We start from the raw sequence: 17,097 nt of genomic DNA, 5'->3' as shown, positions 1-17,097 counted from the left end.
ACCAGCTTACCAACAGCAGACCCCCATCAGTTCTTAGCTAAGCAATAATGGTTTGAAGACTCACTCCTCCTTTTGCATAGAAGCAGTCTAATCTCAAAATTGTAATCATCATAATCACAAAACTGAAATGACTGAACGTTTATGGTGGATTTACCCTTGAACTATCGGACAAATTGCATCTTGCCATTAAAGCAGATTCTTTTTTGAAATGCAAATTGTGTATTTCTGATGAGTAAAATATCACAACGTGGTCTGCTTATTGACTGTGTAACAGTAATTTAATAATCAATACAAATATAAAAATGGAAATAAATAATCAAAACTGTATATCGCAAGAACTGCAGAAAAATAGATTTTACAATTTTTAAAAGGACACATACAGCTGAATGAACTTCAGATTTTCAGGTTGCCAAAAAAAGTTTTGTAAGTAGATGAGAATGAATGGAACTGTTAAACAAGTTGCGGTCTTGATTAGGATCTGTTTTAACAAAATATAACTCCTGTGCATGAACGTCTGAAAAATTGGCTTCAAAAGTAATTGGATTATATCCAACCCATGCAGTAAACCTATAGTCAGTTGTTCTCATGGAGTATCCCATAATTGTTATGTCTTTTAGATCAGGCTTGTCTGAATTCCACTGAGGAGTATCGGAGGGTCTGGGGTAAGAGCTGTAAGCGACAGTGCCCCCATTTCCTCTTCTGTCCTTGGGTGTGGTCAAGTACGGAGAAAGACTTTGTCCTTCAGTGCAAATGTCTATGTGGAATGAAGAGAATGGGCACTCTGGCAGAGGAGGAAGCTGAGCAAGATCAGCAAGGGTTGAAAAGAGTGATACTAGCTCTACAAGATCCTCCTTGACATTTCCTATAAAAAAATTAAAATAAATAAATCGCAAATAAAACAAAAAAGTATTTTATTTCCAAAAACCACATTTCATTATATTTAGAAGCAATTTTACTTGATGTGGAAATCTCAATAAATCGCTAAATATGTGGTCTGTGATATATGTTTATTGGCCAGCCATTCCTGTGATACACACACCTCTGATAGTCAGTGAATTAATGATCATTTCTGGTTGATGATGATGCTGATTTTTTTGTGAAACAATGTAGCTGGATATGGGGAGGTAACATAGAACCGAATTGTTATTTATCAGAACTACATGTGTTTCCTGCCTGGTTGTGTAGTGTCTATCAATCACAAGTGTATCTTGTAGAGAATTGCAAATTCCCTGCAGTCAATTTCCACTGGTGATATTGTTGTCATGGAATGTGGATGTTTTCTTTGGGTTTCCTGCCAATGTTATGGTCCTTAAAGAACCCAAACACTTACTGGCAGATTAACTGGTGGCTAAGCCAGCCTTTCTCAGCCAGAGTTCCTCTTGAGGTTTCTAGAGAGAAGTGAGCAAGGCAAACGTATCTCCCATCTACACTGCAAGGAGGTCATTTTTGCACTAACCATAATATAAAGGGGCACTTCTACATTGACCACTTATGTTGGGAGACGCCGCAATTTTTTACTTTCTTTTTTGTTATTTTTATTCATAAAGAATGCTATATTCATAGTAAACCTCCTGTATGCCCCAAAAGCTCTTTCCCTACATACAGTCTGTAGGCAGGTTCTTAAGTCAAGGCAGCAGCATTATTTTGCTGGGAAAAAAAATTATTGCTTGCATGTTGATGGGGAAGATAAGTGGAGTTCTGTAGACCACTAGGCAGGATAGACAACGCTGGTAGAGATTTCAGTACATGTCAACACGTACAGAAGGTTATTTTTTTGTACTTGAAGTTTTTAAAGGGATAAAATATGGGGAAATGTTCATGTATTGAAGAGATAAACTGGATGCTTCTTTATTAATTTCCCCCTGCCACACACTTTAAGCATACAGTATCATGTTGCAAAAAAAAACAAAACATGATTATTATAATACCTGGAATGTTTCTCTTTGGCTCAGGGCTCAGAGGATCAATGTAAGTAAAAATGTTCTGCTGTAGTTGGCCTCTGCTAGTGACTCCTGGGACATAAAACATCAGTGGAACTCGAGTAGCCACATCAAAATTGCTGTACTTTGCCCATTCACCGTGTTCTCCTAAAGACCACCCTGAGAGTATTAAAACATTACAAATCAGTTACATATCTGTGAGCAATCAAACAGAAGCAATATACATCTGCTCATAAGTACCATGGTCAGAGGCAAACACAATGATGGTGTCATTGGACAACCCAAGATTGTCCACTGTGCTCAGCAGCTGTCCAACCAAACTGTCCAGGTATGAAATAGAAGCAAAGTAGCTTTGACGGATTAGCCGCTGTAGGAAAAGAGCAAAACGGTAAATGTACTAAATTGGAACAAAGTTGAATCTTGTAATCCAAGAAAATATGGTACATGCAACATAATTCCTTAAAAGCCAACCTGTGCATATTCCATATAGGAAAGAGCAACAGATTTGCTTTCATTTCTACCACCGTAGCAGCACATACCTTTTCCCTTCTATCCCACTGTTCAGTTCAATTATGGGAGTGAAGAAAATACTCAACACTCTCATGCAAAGGAGAGCATGTGACTCATTCCCCTTCCACGCATGTGACAACACTGGTGCTTGGTAAATGGCCTAACATTGCCATATGGGTATGAGGAAGAGTTCTATGTTCTATCTTCCTTTCTTCATTCCGTTGGATGAATGAAGGAAAGGTGAGTATGTGCTCCTGGGCAAGTAAGGGAAGTAGTGTATCTGTAGTCATTTTTTTTTCAGTTTTAGAGCAGGAAAGAATTCAAACACCTCTCAAGGTTTTACTGCTGTCTGTATCCCAGTAGATTTACCCCCTTGGGAAATTCAAAATGTTAGAGTTGTCACAAGAACAAGAGGTGAGGCGAAATCTTCCAATGTGGACACCTGTTTTGGTAAGAATTCTCCTCACGTTGTAGAAATGTCCTCCTACATTCAGTTGCATCTCTGGGATAGAAAGTGCAGAAAAATCTCTCTGACCAGACACAGATCACAAACAATAAACTGACAGGGTTCTAAACCTTTGCTATTCTTTTCCCAAAAAAATTGTTGTTTTGGCTGGACATGCACTTTATAGCCAACCAGCTGCTTTCTCCTGCAAAAGCACAGATTTGCATTAAGTAGGAAAGTGACACTAAACTCAGGAGTAAAATCTTGAAAATGCATTAAATTACCCCAACTATTAACAAAAATGTCGCTATTTGTATAGTGCCGGGAAAGGCTAGACCCCCTATCAGAATTTTTTTTTTCTGGCTTCATTTTTTTGTAATCCAAGTATGTAAAAGAAAATAACTGATTGTCTGAGATCATAAACACTTCCCCCCATTTTATTTTCTATACTTGAAGTCTGCTGTTCTATATCTGCTGATAATGGTGAGGCATTGTTGTGTGGCCCTCTAGCTCCATGACTATGACAGTAATGCAGCTGGCCAAGGCATACCTGGAAATGTTCTGGAATTGGTCCATATGGAAAACTAATGTTTAATGCTTGAACATCCTCTCGCTCACGAATATCTGTCCATGGATTATAAGCAACAAGAGGGAGATTTCTAGGAATGTCTGGATCAGGTGCCAAAGAAATATTTTCTATTGGGTAAAGCTTTAGAAACTCCTGTTGGAAAGTAGAAAAGAAATACAGTAATAAATGCAAACAAAGCAAAAGAATTACAGATAGTCTTGCAGGTAAGACAGTTCACAAGCATCTTTTTCAACCATACATTTAGGTTTTTGGCTGGGGTGCTGCTTTAATAACAGTACAAACAATGATGTGTACTAAACCATAATTCATGCCACAAAAGCTTTCATTAGTTTTATTGAACTGTTTACATCTCATTTCTAAATAACTGCATTGGGATAAAAGACATTATTCTCAATTCACTAAGCTGTACAACTCATGTTATTTGCCATAACAGCTTAAATTTTCAGTATTGTCAACCAATGAGAGAGTAAAGCCCAAAACATAAATGGAAAAATAGATCCCAGAGCAGCCTAAAAATAAAAAAGCATGCACTGTTACCAGCAGAGTCATCTACTCGCTAATCCAGCCATGCTTGTTTTCCAGGTTGAATCACTATAGATTAAAAGGAGAACTATGGGGTCAATGCTTTTCCCCATAGTTCTCCCCAGGGTCACGCGAGGACACAAACTAGCGTCCGCCCGTGACCCAAAGCTCAGTATGCAGAAAATGTGAAAGCCGCACAGCCGTGCCAAAACACCTCTTATAGTGCGGTCCTAACTCTAAACTATGAGAGTCTCCCTCTTGGAGCACATGGGGGCAGAAGATTTCAAATTGGGTGCAGGTTTGTCAGGAGGAAGCCATTGGGATGTGCGGGATCCCTTGTGTGTTCCTGTGCCTTTAAGGAGGTTGGGCTTCCTCCTGACAAACCTGCACCCAATTTGAAATCTTCTGCCCCCATGTGCTCCAAGATGGAGACTCTCATAGTTTAGAGTTAGGACAGCACTATAAGAGGTGCCTTGGCGCGGCTGTGCGGCTTTCACATTTTCTGCAGAAGACGTGTATCCAAACTCTGTTATTAACCTTAGTGGTGAGACAAGTTTTTTTACATGCTGACTTGTGAGTGTGCCATGATACCTTTCTACTGTTTGCCAAAGCTCAGTATACCGCGAGCTACAGCTCGTGCTATATCTTGAGACCGCCGCAGCCGGGACGGATCCCGACATTACTGTCGAGATCCACCCCGCTGCGTGATTGACAGCTGGAGGGGAGGGGGGGGGGGGGGGGGGGGGGGATCTCTGCAGGGAGCCGTCGGCTCGAACTATGAGGCTGAGTGATTTTCACTCACCTCATAGTTCTAATTTAATGCACTACGCCTATATTTCTTTTCTTAATCATGCTATTAAATAAGACCTATTTATTTACTAAGCTTGCAATGCACCTTGTGCAATCTCCTTTAGAGTTACCAAGGGTATGAATGTGTAGACCTTCCTAAATAATCCATTCAATACAGATCAAAGTAGGATCAAGACCAGGGCACAAAGAAAATAGATGTTTTCTCTGTGCCGTTTCCACCACAATGATGCCTTGAGGTGGGTTGCAGTGGATTGTAAAAAAGTAGACATGCTGCATGTTTCTGCAATGTACTGCAGCTCACTTGAAGTCACCACCCGTCACTGTACCGCATCGGAGCTGCAGTGCATAGAAATGGGTAAAAGCCATTTTGTGAAATTTAACAGGGTTATTCACTTAAGAGTTTGGAGAAGGCAGGAGAAGTGAACAATCTAGGCCAAAAAGGTTGATTTGGAAAAGATTTCCAATTCAGCTCACTTTCTAGTTCTATGTTGACCTAGATTGTTCACTTCTCCTGCCTTCTCCAAACTCTTCACCCTTTTGTGAAAAACCCTGTAAGAGTTGAAAAAAAGAAAAAGGTAAACAATACTTTGTGTTGCTACAACGCAAGACACTGCCCCCACCGCCAGTACACAACGGACATCAGCCGCCCATTAAAATGTGGGCTGGTGTGAACAAACGCTTAGATTCCAACTAAGGAAGTTTAAGGAAAGAGCAATTCAGCAGACACTTCTTTCCTTACACTTGATCTAAATTTTCCATTACAAATAAATATAACATATATGTCAACATTTCTTACTTTTGGAAATTTAAATGGGATGTGAGGTTTGTGGTAGCCCACGGCTAAGAAGAATGAAGAATTTTGCTGCTTTACAAGTTTCAGTAGTCTGATGGCTTCTTCGGTGCTCTGTATATCTGGTAATGTCCCCTCTGGTACCTCAGCCAAATCCACTGGACATACCAAGTTGGCATGTAGCTTTCCATCTTTACCCTTGCAGGTCTATACAAAACATATCAAATGCAGTCTGACTCAATTACAGATAGATGAATAACTAGAAATATAATTAACATATATTCTTAAAGTGGACTTCACTCAAAATGCGATTTGCTACCGTACAGAGAATATTTCATATTTACCTGACTACAAAAAATACATTTACAATTTTTTGTCTTGGACAAAGAAGGAAAATATGTACAAAGCCACTATACATCCCTGAGCAGAAAAAAATGTCGTCTGGCGACGGCAACCCGCGAATGCGACAGTGCCGTCCGTCCGTTTTTCTACTACGGGCGGACGGCAACTGGTTAAAAAGGTACAAAAAGGAGATTTTTTTTTTTTTAAAGTCAAAAGCCCCATCCTCAATCCAGTAGTACAGGAACCAGCCTGGACAGTACAGTAGAGAATATTTGACCTAGATGTCACTAGTTAATCTGTACTCACTTTCATATTCTCATACTTCTCAGAAGATGGATGGAAAGGTCTGACTGACCAACTGTAAGGATAGTCATCACTATGATTAGATGAGATTCCTGTAATACACAGAAAAAAAAGGACAGGTGATAAGATAAAAAAAAAAACACAAATATAGAGTCAGGGCATTACGATTGTTGGGAAAACACAGGAATCTTGGAATGCCCTGATCATGACTAGTTAAAGTGACACTAAACTCAGCAGTTAAATCTTAAAAATGCATTCAAGTACCCTAACTATTAACAGAAATGTAGCTTATTTGTGCATCACTCAGCTGTAGATCCTCAAATCATCTGTGAATTGGTGCTGACACTGTCCTTCCTTCTGGAGGGTGGCTACTTTTGTTCCCCATGGTCTCTGTGTATGTTGTAAAGCTCCAAGCTCGCTCACGTGATAGACTACAATCTCAATACAATTTAGTAAACTAAATGTAAGAAAGGCACTAAAAATTTGTAAAAGGTGAACAGAGAGACTGAAGTACTAAACTACTGTGGGTGCAGCTACTCACAGGCCTGAAGGAGGGTGCCTGCAGAACTGTCTGTGCCTTCAGTAGGGAACTGTCCACTGCAATAAGCAGGAGGGCATAGAAACCCTCCTTACACAAAAATACTATGCACAGGCTTTGATTCTAACTATGTTAGTTGGCTTCCCAAGACATAACAACATCATGGTGCACCTTTGCTGATATCACTTAACCAAGAGCCCAAAGGTGATCTAAATGACACAGATATAGTAAGTAGAAAAAATGCTACAAACTGACAACATTTAAACAGACAGCAAAAACAATAGAAAATAAAGTACTTTACAGTGCAAAGAGTTGCCAAACTTTCTTATAACAGAACAAGTAGCATGAAAAGCTCGCTACTTGAAGACAAGTGACGTGTGTGCCGCTGACGTTCACGGATTCTTAACAAATGAAGCTAACCTGGATGAAAAACTTTTCCCACTGACATAGTTACATAGCCATGCTCTTTAAAATACTGCGGGAGAGTGGAGTAATTCCCCGAATGCTTCCTCCAATAGGAATTGAAGTCAAACAGCCTGGTGGTATCAGGTCTTCTTCCAGTTAAAAAAGAGACTCTGCTGGGAGCGCACACCGATTGCTTCAAGAAAGAATGAGAAAGAGACTTATTAGAAACGGCAGCACTCTATAATAGGAATAGAAACAATGTTCTATTTGTGCTAAGTGTAACACTACCTGGCAGAGCTGTCAATCATTTTAATGGCATGCTGTTATGCAGTATACCCACATCTTTCAAAATGTTAAATTAATAAGTGTCAAACTGCTATATTAGTCTGGAGATAAGTAGCACAGTGTTCCCAACTTGATACCAATTGAAATATTTCTGTATACATAATCTAATGTCACCCATAAGGTTCACAGTTTTGTTTTTTAAGAAAGTGAAAGGCAGAACAGACAAATATTATCCTAGAAACTGAAACAATAAGAGACAGTAGGAGTGGGTATCATCCACTATAGTCATTCAAATGACATGTATGACTATGGTAAATAACAAGGTGTATCTACCGTAGTTTCATTCAAATGTTATCAGAATAATGCCCCTTCTGTTGTATATCAAGTGGGCTCCAAGAAGACCTCTAATATACACCTCCCCATCTTCCCCAGTCTGTATATGGGAAGATCTCTCACTGGGAACACTGGATGGTGGGACATCTGCTTGTCAATGCTCAATTCACCACTCTCAAGTTAATCCCTTTAAAATAATTTTTAATGCAATAATAGAATGCACATATTTTGGGGATTCCACGATCGATACACTTGTAGTGTTGATGGAGGAATCTGCTCTATTTTTTTCATTACGCTTGCGGGTTAAACGAGAAATATTAAGTCCTGTGTATATAAGCTAACAATTCTGATTTTGCGAAGATGCTCAGATTCTGCTAGCTCATCCCATGAGGAATTTTTCTAGAAAAATACTATTTCATCACACTCAATCAATGGGCACTCTTTTGCAAGTCTAAGGGCTCATGTGCATGGCAGTAAAAAAAAGGTGCTGTGTTTTTATCAGTACAGCTTTTACTTTTTTTTGTACAGATCTGAACATGGCTATATGGTTTTCTATGGGCCCACACCGCTGCGCAAAGATCATTAAACTTGCACTGCGTTCAGATCCGTAAAATCAGACCAGAAAAATCTTCGCCCACGGTCCTGTGTATGCCGTATTTTGCGCTGTAAACACTTAAAACTTTGTGCTAATGTTTTCGTGTGTACAGCGCAAATGTATGTTATTGGCCAGCTCAGGTCTGACATGTAAATATTAGCAATGTGCAATCAGCTTGATTACACAGTATTGCATTGACATGCTGGCCCTAAATGACCATCTGTGTCTTATCGACCAAGGGCCTTAGGCGGCAGAAGCTGCCTAAATCCTAGCAACCAAGGAGGGTCTGCCTGCATCCTATCAAAGGAGGACACTACGGAACAAGCAGCGCCTGCTTTCTAGCAACAGAGGCAGCTGGAGCTGCCTCATCCTAGCGATCAATGGGGCACATTTGCGCTATATACGTTGCACATATGTAAACATGTTACCAGTAAGGTCCTGTGTAAAATTATACCCCCCTTGAGCATGAGCCCTAATAGAAAGTCACATAGGTCTGCTATGGATGAAACAAACAAAAAAAATATAGGTATATAGTCCACCAAAGTACAGGTAATGGAGGTTAGATGTCTTAAAGGTAGAAATGAGTAGAAGATCCATATACATATCTCACCCTAAGACATTCAGATTTTTCATAATGGTTACTGTAATATCTGAAATGAAAGTCTAACAGTCATGTTTGCTTACCTGTGCATAAGCATTGGTAAATAAAATACTGTGAGATGCCAACTGATCAATATTGGGAGACTTGATAATATCATCACCATAACAGCCTAGGCTTGTGCGGAGGTCATCAACGATTACCATCAGGACATTCCTACCACCTATAAGTGGAGATAATTGAAGCCTTGTTTCAGGCAGTAATTAGTTAAAAGAAAATATTCTATCACATCTAGTTGTATTCTCAGTCTAAACTGCCTAAGACAAGACCTGAATTTATAGAAGACCAGTATCTTTCATATATAGGTAAGTCCTTAGAGTCCTGATAACTGCATTAGTTTTCATTTTTCAGGCTAAGAATATTATCAGCAAGTAGAGAAAATCTCTGTCAACCTTGCCACAAAGGCATTGTCCTTGCCACTTCCAGTGAGCTGAATAAAACAAAAACAAGATAATCTTCCTGATGTAATCTACTAATTCCATCGACTCAAAAGTAATGAGAATGAACAGGGGCAGACATGTCTGATGTTCAGCCTGGGTCCGTAGCCACCTATGGAGAGCAAGTGTGTTATTTACAGGGTTACCAGGTATTAATGAAGAAAAAGAAGCATTAAAAAAGAAAACAAATGCAGCCACCTTGTCTAATGATTAGTGAGCTGCAATATTACAGAATACATTTTGGGGGGTTAAGATACACTTTAAATATGTGCACCATTCCTGTGCCATATAAAAAAGAAAATCAAACAGATCATATTAATTGTAATAGAGCAGCATGCAGAAGCACCCACCTAAGTATATGATTAACATCCGCATTCCTGTTCAGATGAGGCTATATTCATTTTCAATGACAGAGAGACAATCTGAAAGTAAACAGTGCATTGCAGGGCTGTGTGATGGATCTGCAAGCTGCTAGTAAACATACACTTCACTGGCAGATAGATCACACAACCCTGGCAGCTGCTATAATAAAGTAACTATATATACCAACAATTTGTTTCACAGATAAACATTTGATACACACTGCATTATGGATTTTCTAAACAGAGAGAACAGTGAAAGTCAATTGTCAGGGTTGTGTGATTTATCTGCCAGTGAGGTGCATTTTTACTAGCAGCTGGCAGATCCATCACACAGCCCCGCAATGCTGACTGCTCATTCACTAATTCAGTAGCCATCAGTCAGCATTGTCAGGGTTGTGTGATTTATCTGCCAGTGAGGTGCATTTTTACTAGCAGCTGGCAGATCCATCACACAGCCCCGCAATGCTGACTGCTCATTCACTAATTCAGTAGCCATCAGTCAGCATTGTCAGGGTTGTGTGATTTATCTGCCAGTGAGGTGCATTTTTACTAGCAGCTGGCAGATCCATCACACAGCCCCGCAATGCTGACTGCTCATTCACTAATTCAGTAGCCATCAGTCAGCATTGTCAGGGTTGTGTGATTTATCTGCCAGTGAGGTGCATTTTTACTAGCAGTTGGCAGATCCATCACACAGCCCTGCAATGCTGACTGTTCATTCACTAATTCAGTAGCGATCAGTCAGCTTTGTTGGGGTTGTGTGATCTGTCTGTCAGTGCTGTGTATGTTTACTAGCAGCCTGCAGACCTATTATGCAGCCTCACCGTGCTGAATAATTGTTTACTATTGAATTTGTGAATGAACAGTCAGTGCTGTGTGGCTGTACACATTAAGAATCTATACAGAGCAGATGGTGTCTTATGCTGTGCTGTGGCTCCCTCATAGGAAATTGGGATCCAACCTGGGGTGAAGCTACAGCACAACATGATGTAAAAATTAGCTTTTAGGCCTTAATCACACTTGCACTCATGCGTTCAGCTTTTCTAAATGCAGGAGAATAATCTGAGAAGTGTAAAATAATGTTATGCTTTTCTATGTTAAGATATTTGTACTTAAAGCCTTGTTTCATATGTATTGCTGCGTTCAGACCTGGACACACAGAATTCGTTCTTCTCTAAATGCAACTAAACTGAATGCAGTAAATACAAAGTCTGAATGATACCATTGAAAATCAATTACGTGCATTTATATGCTTTTAAAAATGTGCTTTGAACACATCCACAAGGGGGCCATGGATCAGAATGGGATCAAGTGCTACATGCGCTAGGTACCATGTGGGATTCAATACAGATTTTTAATTTGTGCCAATAGTTCTCTAAGCCACCGATAGCTCAGAATAAATAAATAAATGTTTTTCTGGAGTATTGTGTGTGGTGTCTTTAATATTACATTTAATATTGACACAGCCAGTTTGATAAAGAGGATACGTTGTCCTGGTCACTTTTCATTGGTGTGTATGTTTTGGTTATCAAAAAAACTGTTGCAGGGGCGATTATAAATATATTGCAAATGTTATGTGACAGACTTGCAACTTCACACAAAACAAAGGAAATCGTTTGATGAATGAGCTGCAGACAGATTTGTGACAGGAATGTGCCTGATTCTGTTGGTGAAATGCTTGATAAGTTTCAGTCTAAAGTGTATCCTGAATCTAAATATTCAGATTTAAAGTGTATCTAAAAAAAGGTATAGGGCTATGGTAGGGCATAGGGCTACGGTAGGGCATAGGGCTATGGTAGGGCAAAGGGCTATGGTAGGGCAAAGGGCTATGGTACGGACGTGCAGGCCGGATGAGCTTAGGGCGGCGTACTCCCATAGAGAAGGACAGGGGCTGCGTACTAATCACACGCAGCACCTGTCCTTCCCGGGAGCTGCCTGATACGGCCGTGCACGCAGCACGGAGCTGTTTGTGCCGGCCGTTTTCTCGTGTGAGTGAGGCCTAAAGGTCCATTTTAAAGATAAGGGAAATCCAAACATTTGAGTTGTCACAAGCGCAGTAATAGAGGAAAATTCTTAGGGCCTTAGGGCCCATTCACACTGTTGTGATGCATATCATGCAGTGCATTAATGTACGATGCATTATAACAGACTATTGGATTAGACTGACTGACACACAAAAAGAAGGCGCATGTACCATTTTCTGTCAGGCAGTGCACTACAATGCATGGTAGTGTGTTACTGTATGTTGTGGTGTGCTGCAACACACACCCATTGACAAGGTGCACTGGAGTGCTATTCACAATGAATTTTAGAATGAATGGCACTGCATTGCACCAACACGTTACAGTGCGTCATGGTGACCTGCAGCATCTCCGCAGTGTGATGGTGTACACAGGTCCTAGAAAAGGATTACTCTCATTCTGGAGATCTTTTCTTTCCCTGCTGGTTGAGTCAATGATGCAGGAAGTAAAACCTCAGCTAGGGCTGCAGCGAACGATTATTTTCATGATCGATTCGTTAGCTGATTATTTTTTCCGATTAATTGGATAATATGCCGTCTGGCGACGGCAACCCGCCAATGCAGCAGTGCCGTCCGTCCGTTTTTCTACTACGGGCGGACGGCAAGAGGTTAATTTAAAGTTCTCCTTCAGGTCCTCCTCTGGTGATTGACAGCAGGCAGTGGGCGGGTGCAATAGCCAGCCTCCTACAGCAATTTAAAATATCCAATAGCAGGATGGCTATTGTTTCCAGCCGCTGATGGGAGACTTGATGCTGGTGTTCTATCAAGCCTTTGGACTCGAGTCCGAGGGATTGATAGAACGGCGACAGAAGAAGGGGCATGGGGGAGCAGAGAAGGGAACATGGTGGGCAGCGGAGGAGGAACGGGGCAGCGGACGCTGGTACTGGCTGCAGTGGTCTGTATCCCTGCTGCCTCTGCCGATACAGGCGGGGAGAGCAGTGGGGATTGAAAGAGACACAGACCGCTGCAGCCAGCACCAGCGGGGAGGAGAATGGGAGGAGCAGAGCGGCAGAAACGAATCGAAAATCAGCTAATTGATGATGAGAATCGTGCCAACGATTCTCAGTATCAATTATAATCGATTTGTTGTTACATCCCTACCCTCAGCATTACCATTCCTTACTCCATAACAAAAATAAATATTTGGGCTTGCGCTATACTTTAAATAGAAGGTAAACTGTCAACATCAGCATAAATATAAAAATAAAAAACAAGTATCGTTCTCATTTCCCCAAGTCGGATGTTCCACCATACAGGAAGGCAGAGTACATGATCAGATGACAGACATGCAGTTCTGCACTTCGGCCACCAGGTGTCACCATGTACGAGTACACAATAAACATGCAGCGCCCGATTCCTGGACATGTGAAGGAATCTTGGGCTCTGAGTACATTATAATGTGTCTATGGGATAAAACCTGAAGCCGAGTCCAGATATAAATGACCCACCGACAACGGAGGAGGCAGAGTGACCGAGCAGCAGCAGGAAGAGGAAGTTAGTCGGTGATTTCATGTTGCATTACTGCATATGTGAGCGCTCCATCCACCGCTCATCACACTCCTGTACACAGCTCACGGGCTGCAATCCAGAGGAGTACAGTACTTCCTTGTCTATTACTTATACCGCCTCTGATTGGCTGAGGCAGCATGCCTGAATTTTGTTGGGGGATTTTCATTGGCTGATCTTGGCTCTGCTAAGGAAAAATGATTGTTTACACTTCAAAAGGATAAACTTATCACTATAGACATTCCAGCTGTGCTCCAACTACAAATCCCATCATGCATCTGTCTCTGAGACTCATGCCTGTAACTGTCAGTCTTGCAATGCCTCATGGGACTTATAGTTCCACAACAGCCCCACAACAAATTCCCCTGTGTTTACATGTACCATGGTTTAGCCACATAAACACAGAGACTATATTGCCAAACATATTGGGACAACCCGCCAAATAATTGGATTCAGGTGTCCCAATCCCCTCCATGGCCACAGGTGTATAACATCAAGCACCTAGGCATGCAGACGCTTCTACAAACATTTGTGAAAGATTGGGTCGCTCTTAGGAGCTCAGTGAATTCAAGTGTGATACCGTGATAGGTTGTCACCTGTGCAATAAGTCCATCCGCGAAATTTCCGTGCTACTAAATATTCCACGGACACCTGTTAGTGGTATTATAACAAAGTGGAAGCGACTGGGAACAACAGCAACTCAGCCACAAAGTGGTAGGCTACGCGGTAAAAAAGTTGTGCGACAAACGCGCGTTTCCGAAGGCTACTTGGCTGTATCCCAATGGAAACGCGCAACAAAACGGCCCAAAGTAGTACCTGTAACTTTTCAGGCGTGGGCCGTTTTGTAGCGCGTTAGGGACGGGCGGAAATACGCCAAGGTGGGAACGAGACCATTGAATACAATGGGATTTATATTTTTGAGCGTTTTGTAGAGCGTTCCTCGAGCGTAGAACGCGCTACAAAACGTTCAGGTGTGAACGAGCGCTAAGGAGCTCAGTGAATTCAAGTGTGATACCGTGATAGGTTGCCACCTGTGCAATAAGTCCATCCTTGAAATTTCCTTGCTACGAAATATCCCACGGTCACCTGTTAGTGGTATTATAAGAAAATGTAAGCATCTGGGAACAGCAACTCAGCCACGAAAAATGGCTGTGTAAAATGACAAGGGCGCGGCCAGCGCATGCTGAAGCGCAGAAGTAGCCAACTGTCTGCAGAGTCAATAGCTACAGACCTGCAAACTTTGTGCGGTCTTCAGATTGGCACAACAACAGTGTGTAGAGAGCTTCATGGAATGGGTTTCCATGGCCGAGCAGCTACATCCAAGCCTTACATCTCCAAGTGTAATGCAAAGCGTGGGATGCAGTGGTGTAAAGCACGTTACTGGACTCTGGAGAAATGGAGACGTGTTCTCTGGAGTGATGAATCACGCTTCTCTGTCTGGCAATCCGATGGACGTGTCTGGGTTTGGCAGTTGCCAGGAGAACAGTACTTGCCTGACTGCATTGTGCAAGTGTAAAGTTTGGTGGGATTATTGTGTGGGGTTGTTTTTCATGGGTTAGGCTTGGCCCCTTAGGCCTGGTTCACACCTGAACGTTTTGTAGCACGTTCAACGCTCGACGAACGCTCTACAAAACGCCCAAACATCTAAATCCCATTGTATTCAATGGGTCTGGTTCACACCTTGCCGTATTTCCGCCCGTCCGAACGCGATACAAAACGGCCTACGTCCAAAGAAGTACATGTACTTCTTTGGGGCGTTTTGGTCTCGCGTTTCCATTGGGATACAGCCAAGTAGCCCTCGGAAACGGGCGCTTATCATTTTTTTTACCGTGAATCGCGGTAAAACCACGCGTCGCGAAACGCGCATATTCAATACGCCTAGGTGTGAACCCAGCCTTAGTTCCAGTGAAGGAAAGACATTTTGTACAATTTCATGTAGCAGTTATAGCTGCAAAGGGTGGGCCAACTCAATATTGGACCCTACGGACCAAGACTGGGATGCCATTAAATTCATGTGCGTGCAAAGGCCGGCGTCCTAATACTTTTGGCAATATAGTGTAGTATGAAAATCACTATTAAATATCATTATATGTATTTAAAAATGTCCTAGCTATGACTAAGGCCTAATGCACACAGGCGTCAAATACATGTGTCCAGATGTATTTGGACCAAGCTACAGGAGATGGTCAGAGACTGCAGACACGCTACAGGTGATGGTCAGATACTGCAGACACGTTACAGGAGATTGTCAGAGACTGCAGACATGCTACGAGAGATGGTCAGAGGCTGCATACACACTACAATGTGATGGTCAGAGACTGCAGACATGGTACATGTGATGGTCAAGAGACTGCAGACACTCTGCAGGAGATGGTGAGAGACTTCTTAGACTTGACAAATATCAGTCGATTCTTGGCCATCTTTACAAATAAATAATTTTAAAATTAAAAATAACAATTTTCTCTAACAAGTGTTACAAAAGTGTAAACAGAGAAAACATACCAGGATTTGTTACGAATAAAAAACTTTTATTAAACTCAGGACTATATTGCTTCAACCAATGTACAGTATGTGTTATAACAGCTGAACGTCTATATCTCCGTGTCCCCTGATTACTGGTGAACAGAGTGTTCCCCGATCACCGAGTCCCCCAGCACTATGTCCCTCGATAACCGAGTCCCCCAGCACTATGTCCCTCGATAACCGAGTCCCCCAGCACTATGTCCACCGATCATGGTATCGCCAGCATTGTGTCCCCAGCACCGGGGCCCCTGATCACGGTGTCCCCAGCATTATTTCCCCTGATTAACGTGTCTGCCGATCACTGTGTCGCCAGCATAGTATCGCCAGCACTGTGTCCCCCGGTCATGGTGTCGTCAGCATTATGTCCCCAGCACCTGGGCCCCTGATCACCGTGTCCCATAATCATAATGTCTCCCGAGCAGCGTGTCCCCTTATCACCGTTCCTCCGATCTCTGTGTCCCCCGATCACCGAGTACCCCGATCTATGTGCCCCCCATCATGTATTTCTATTATAACTCGCTTCCTCTATCTAATGCAGTTGGCAGGTCTGTGTACCGTATATACCGTAATGACTGATATAGAGGAGGCCTGGCACGCACCATTCTCTGGGTAAATGCGCAGTTTGTAGAATGAAGTAGGTAGTGATTGGCTGCAGTGTAGCTCGCCATGTCCGCTCAGTAGAGAGCCCGGAAAGGGGATGACAACATGAATCTCAGGGGGCTCTTCCAGGATTTCAACCCCAGGTGAGCCGATGTGCGGGGTGGTGACGGGGGAGCGACCCGGGGACTCGTGTTGTAGGGAGATCGGAAAGCGGATAGGAGATGCCGAGGAGTTTGAGGCCTAGTGAGGGGAAGGAAATGGCTGGAGAGGGGGAAGGACTCACTAGACGAGGCCTGCACAGCCTGATACTGGGGAGCGAGCTGAGTGCCCTGGTATTAGGGGGGAAGGAAGGGGGAAGGAAGCCGGGTGCCCTGGTATTAGGGGGAAGGGAGCTGAGTGCCCTGGTATTAGGGGGGAAGGAAGCCGGGTGCCCTCGTATTAGGGGAAGGAAGCCGGGTGCCCTCGTATTAGGGGGAAGGAAGCTGGGTACCCTGGTATTAGAGGGGAAGGAAGCCGTGTGCCCTTGTATTAGGGGGAAGGAAGCTGGGTGCCCTGGTACTGGGGGTGGAGAGGAACCTAGATGT

The 17,097-nt window shown here is 42.5% G+C and overlaps 2 protein-coding genes across 3 annotated transcripts in view; one reads left to right on the top strand and one right to left on the bottom strand.

The window, feature by feature from the left end:
- Positions 1–390: 390 nt before the first annotated feature.
- Positions 391–13,340, bottom strand: IDS (iduronate 2-sulfatase). Its single transcript, XM_018552597.1, has 9 exons — positions 13,302–13,340; positions 9,092–9,228; positions 7,210–7,387; positions 6,255–6,343; positions 5,613–5,813; positions 3,446–3,616; positions 2,181–2,307; positions 1,929–2,099; positions 391–862 (listed from the first exon to the last, which is right to left on the bottom strand). The coding sequence occupies exons 2-9, from the start codon at positions 9,209–9,211 to the stop codon at positions 402–404; spliced, it is 1,518 nt and encodes a 505-aa protein (XP_018408099.1). The 5' UTR covers positions 9,212–9,228; positions 13,302–13,340; the 3' UTR covers positions 391–401.
- Positions 13,341–16,533: 3,193 nt separating this feature from the next.
- TMEM185A (transmembrane protein 185A) overlaps positions 16,534–17,097 on the top strand; it is a 12,660-nt gene continuing 12,096 nt past the window's right edge. For both annotated transcript variants that reach the window (XM_018552596.1, XM_018552595.1), the window contains exon 1: positions 16,534–16,656. In XM_018552596.1, the coding sequence (XP_018408098.1) occupies positions 16,619–16,656 (38 nt within the window). In that variant the 5' untranslated portion in view covers positions 16,534–16,618. The remainder of the gene's footprint in view (positions 16,657–17,097) is intronic.

Source organism: Nanorana parkeri, unplaced genomic scaffold (genome assembly GCF_000935625.1).
Source record: "Nanorana parkeri isolate BGI_ZX_2015 unplaced genomic scaffold, ASM93562v1 scaffold93, whole genome shotgun sequence".
Classification (NCBI taxonomy): domain Eukaryota; kingdom Metazoa; phylum Chordata; class Amphibia; order Anura; family Dicroglossidae; genus Nanorana; species Nanorana parkeri.
The sequence above is the reverse complement of the archived record's forward strand: the minus strand, read 5'-3'. Positions and strand labels throughout refer to the sequence as shown.